The sequence below is a fragment of the Anopheles cruzii genome, unplaced genomic scaffold (genome assembly GCF_943734635.1).
Source record: "Anopheles cruzii unplaced genomic scaffold, idAnoCruzAS_RS32_06 scaffold01725_ctg1, whole genome shotgun sequence".
NCBI lineage: Eukaryota > Metazoa > Arthropoda > Insecta > Diptera > Culicidae > Anopheles > Anopheles cruzii.
This window is the reverse complement of record NW_026455310.1, coordinates 1-4,464: the sequence shown is the minus strand read 5'-3', so window position 1 is coordinate 4,464 and position 4,464 is coordinate 1. Positions and strand designations below refer to the sequence as shown.

The 4,464-nt window shown below is 59.0% G+C and overlaps 2 protein-coding genes across 2 annotated transcripts; both read right to left on the bottom strand.

Annotated features, from left to right (window-relative positions):
* Window positions 1-5: 5 nt before the first annotated feature.
* LOC128276611 (glucose dehydrogenase [FAD, quinone]-like) lies at window positions 6-4,387 on the bottom strand (the record flags this gene model as incomplete). Its single annotated transcript, XM_053015067.1, has 2 exons — window positions 4,098-4,387; window positions 6-1,559 (listed from the first exon to the last, which is right to left on the bottom strand). Coding segments are annotated over exons 1-2 (1,728 nt in total), but the record flags the coding sequence as incomplete, so codon positions are not given.
* Window positions 1,738-3,330, bottom strand: LOC128276609 (glucose dehydrogenase [FAD, quinone]-like). Its single transcript, XM_053015066.1, has one exon. It carries the CDS (start codon window positions 3,301-3,303, stop codon window positions 1,738-1,740), a length of 1,566 nt encoding a protein of 521 aa, XP_052871026.1. The 5' UTR covers window positions 3,304-3,330.
* Window positions 4,388-4,464: the final 77 nt, after the last annotated feature.

Here is a 4,464-nt window from a genome sequence, read left to right as displayed (position 1 = left end):
ATCATGTCGGACGCCTTCTCGGCGATCATCATGATCGGGGCGTTCGTGTTGCCGGACACAATGTTCGGCATAATGCTACCGTCGACCACGCGCAGACCCTGGACACCCTTCACACGCAGCCTAGCGTCGACCACCGCGTCCGGATCGGTGTCCGGTCCCATCTTGGCCGTACCAACCGGATGGTACAGCGTGAGGGTCATGTGGCGCGAGTGGCACTTCCAGTACTCGTCGCTGTCGAACGCCAGCGGATCGCACTCGCCAATCGTAACCCGGTGCAGCTCGCCCTCGTGCTCGCGGAACGTGTCCGTATCGAGCAGCTTCGTAATGTGACGGATTCCACGCAGCACCGTCGCCATGTCGTCCTCGTGCTCCAGATAGCCGGTCACAATCTTCGGAGGCTGGAATTCGTCAAAGTCCCCGGTTGCGAGTGTGATGCGTCCGCGTGACTTCGGATTCAGCAGCACGACGATGGCCATCACCACGTCGGCTTCGGTGGCCGCCTCCAGCATCGAGGCCGATATTTCCTCGTTGTAGCCGACCTTGTCGGCGAACATCATCGACTTGCCGGAACCCTTCTCGAACTGGAAAAAGTGATACTCGATGTCGGCGAACGGTTTCGTCGGGCTGAGCGTGTTGATGAACCCGATCAATCCGGTCACCCCGTGCCCGGCCATCGGTCCCGACCGGTCCGTCACGTACTGGAACAAATTTTTGGCCATCTCCAGCGGCATGTTGTAGTTGGCGGCCGTCGATTTGTGGAACTTGAACATAATCGGCACAAACAGATGGTCCTGCAGGTTCTCGCCGACCGGCAGATTGACCACGAGCGGAATGCCGACCTGCTCGAGCAGGCCCCTCGGTCCGACACCGGATCGGTGCAGGATGTGCGGTGTGTTGACGGAACCCGCCGCCAGGATCACTTCCTTGCGGGCGTGCGCCACCTTGAGGACCGTGTTGTTCAGCATGAAGATCACATACTTGAACCGCCTGGTGCTCGGTTCACGCTCAACCGTCACGGCCACCGCGTGCTTGATGACGTGCAGATTCGGGCGATCCTTCGCCGGCACCAGGAACGCCTTGGCCGAACTGCAGCGCGCACCGTTAGCGATCGTGCCCTGGGCGGGCCCGAAGCCCACTTGACGTGGCCCGTTGATGTCCAGATTTTTCTCGAAACCGGCCTCATCGAAGGCATGCAGCAGGATGTGACCCAACGGGTGGTGCATCGGGAAAGTGTTTACCTTCAGCAAGCCTCCGGTGCCGTGCAGTGCGCCTCCGTCGCGCCCCATCAGCTCGGGGTCCTGATTGTCTTCGCTCTTCCGGAAGTACGGCAGCACATCGTTCCAGCCCCAGCCCGGATTGCCCAGCGCTTCCCAGCGGTCGTAGTCGCGCGCGTTGCCCCGCACGTACAGCATCGCGTTGATGGCCCCGCACCCGCCGAGCATGCGGCCGCGCGGCCAAAAGCTACCATCCTTTGAGCCCTTGCTGGCGTTCGTCGTCACCTCGGCGTAGTTCTCCCAGTCACCGGCCGTTTTCTGGATGGTGAAGAAAGTCTCCGGTATCTGGAAGGCAGGGCATGAAGTGCTTTAGGATGTTGAGCGTTCCAGCGGGGAGGACTAGTTAGGGCACTCTTTTAGGACACGGGACAGGATGGTTTATTCAGGGATGCCGGGGTTAGTAAGAACTACTACTACGATAGGAGTACTACGCTACTTTTGGGTGCTACTCGACACGGCTACTCTAGGCGTACTCCTGCTTGATGAAGTCGGACCCCATTTCGGCGATCATCATGGTCGGTGCGTTCGTGTTGCCACTGACCAGCAGTGGCATGATGCTGGCATCGATCACTCTCAGCCTTCCGACACCCCTGACCCGGAGCCGCGAATCGACCACCGCGTCCACGTCACCATCCGGACCCATTTTAGCCGTCCCGACCGGATGGTACGTGGTGAAGGTCATATACCGCACGTAACACTCCCAGTACCCGTCACTGTCGTACGGCAAGTGATCGCATCCCGGAATATTGACCGCAACCAGTTCAACCTCGGCCGCCCTGAAGGCAGCCGTCTTGAGCAGTTCCTGCTGCTTCCGAATCCCCCGCACCAGCGTTCGCAGATCGTCCACGTGGTCGAGGTAGTTCGCTTCAATCACCGGCTGCGCGAAGGGGTCGGCACCCGCCAAACGGATGTGGCCACGAGATTTCGGATTCAGCACAATGATGTGCGAGTGGAGGACCGTCGTCTGCTCGATCGCCTCCCGGATCGAATCGGCGATCGGCTTGGTGTACTCAAAGTTCGCCACCACCAGCTTCCCGTAGGCGTCTCCCGGCGGAATGACGATGTTCATGATCTGCACATCCGGCCACGGGTCACTGGCGTTTAGCGTGTTGTAGAACGCCATCAAACCGATGTCCCGGTAGAAGCGGACCGCCGCGCTACGATTCCTCACCGTGAACTCGTACAGACTGTCCACCAGCGCCAGTGGCTCGTCCGCCGGTTCGCCCGGCAGCGCGTGGAATTGATAGAACAAAGGAATGGCCACATGATCCTGCAGGTTGCCTCCCACATTCAGCTCGACCCGTGGCGTGATCCCGAATCGCTGCAACTCCGGCTTCCGCCCAATCCCCGACAGCATCAGCAACTGGGGTGTGTTGATTGAGCCCGCCGCAACGATCACTTCCTTCCGGGCCCGAATGCTCATCGGTTGGTAACCTTCGATTTGAAACCGGACTCCGGTGGCCACGTTCTGGCCGTTGAGTTCAAGCTTCAGTGCCATCGTGTGCTTGATCACGTGCAGATTGGCCCGCTCTCGGATTGGGCTGAGGAACGCTTTGGCCGGACTACACCGGGTCCCGCCGATCATCGTGTACTGGCTTCGGCCGTAGCCGATGTGCCGGTCGCGGTTGAAATCCGGAAGCCATTCGTAGCCCAGCTCGCCGGCAGCCGCGGCCAGGATCTCAAACACCGGATCAGCGTCGTCCAGCTGCTCGACGTTCAGGTAGCCACCGGTTCGGTGATACTCGTCAGTCCCCCGGACTCCACGCAGCAGCTCGGGAACGTTCATATTTTCGGACTTTTTAAACTGCTCCAACACATCGCTCCAACCCCAGCCATCGTTGCCGAGCGCCTGCCAGCGATCGTAGTCTCGGCGGTTGCCCCGAAGGTACGCCATCGCATTGATGGCACCCGAGCCTCCCAGGGTACGGCCGCGTGGCCAGAACGTGCCCCGTTTCGTGCCAAGACTTGCCTTCACCGAACGCTGCGCGTGATAGGCCCAGTCGACGGCACTGTGCTGCAGCGTGCCCATCAGTGACGCGATCTGGCGTTGAAGGGCAGGGACAGATTATTGTTCCAGTTCCTATGAAATACGGTGCCAATGGTGCATGAATGGTGCCACCGGAATGTTCGGCCCAACGGGTGCAGAGAACCTTAACCTTGCGTTTACCGTGCGGTCATTCCAACACCTGACCTTGGTCTGATCGCGGCCCGTTCTGGTCCGATTTTGTTGCGGTTCCAGGTCGAAGGTCTACTTGCGGTAGTAGTACTGGACCGTGTGAATCGGATCGGTATCGTTGATCTTGTTGATGATCCCTGCGAAGCTGTTGATCTTGTTCGAGTTCAAAGGACCCGTACGCGCCAACGGTCGTTTCTTTCTGACCATTCACATCCGATGAGGTGAATCACTTTGTAGAATATGGGCACGGTGACCGACAAGCAGATTCGCCGTTCGAGATCTTTCTCGAGCCCCAATCCCGACAGCACTGGTATTGCCGTGGTATTTTCCATCGTGCCCTATCCGTGGGGCTGAGGTCCTTCACCACCCGTGATCAGCCCTAGCCGTTAGCCGAGACACGTACACCCAATTGATGGTTAAATTTAGCAAATGGATTAGCATTAAAGGAATCTTAAAGCCATATGTACAAAGCGTGTAAAGGACGAGGATGGAACGGTTCGATGGACCTGCGTCATCAACCGACACCTTGGGGCGGGAGGGTGGTAAGCTTGGCGTGTTATTTTTGTTGTGCGTGACGAAACAGAAACTCCAACCAAAAAGCTAACGCACCAAACCGGATGCAGTTTTTCGGCCCTCGTCACACTTACCTCGGACTCGATCGGTGGATCGCCACCGGCCTCGAGCAGCAGGACCTTCCACTCCGGATTCTCCGACAGCCGGTTGGCCACCACGGACCCGGCCGAGCCCGCACCAACGATCACGAAATCATACTCCTCGAGCCCGCGCGCCATGGCCGTCGGTCCGTAGTCCTTGGGCCACATGTCCGGGGGCGAAATCGTACACTGGGCCGCGACAATGGTCTGCACGAGCAGCGCAAACAGTTGGTTCGCGGGGCCGACGCTCTGCGCGGCACATTGACTATTCAGCAGGGCCTCCATCGTGCGGATCGCCCTCCAGCGGCTTTGGTTTTCTGCGTAGCTAAAATGAAACAGACGAGGGGAATCCGTTAATCCA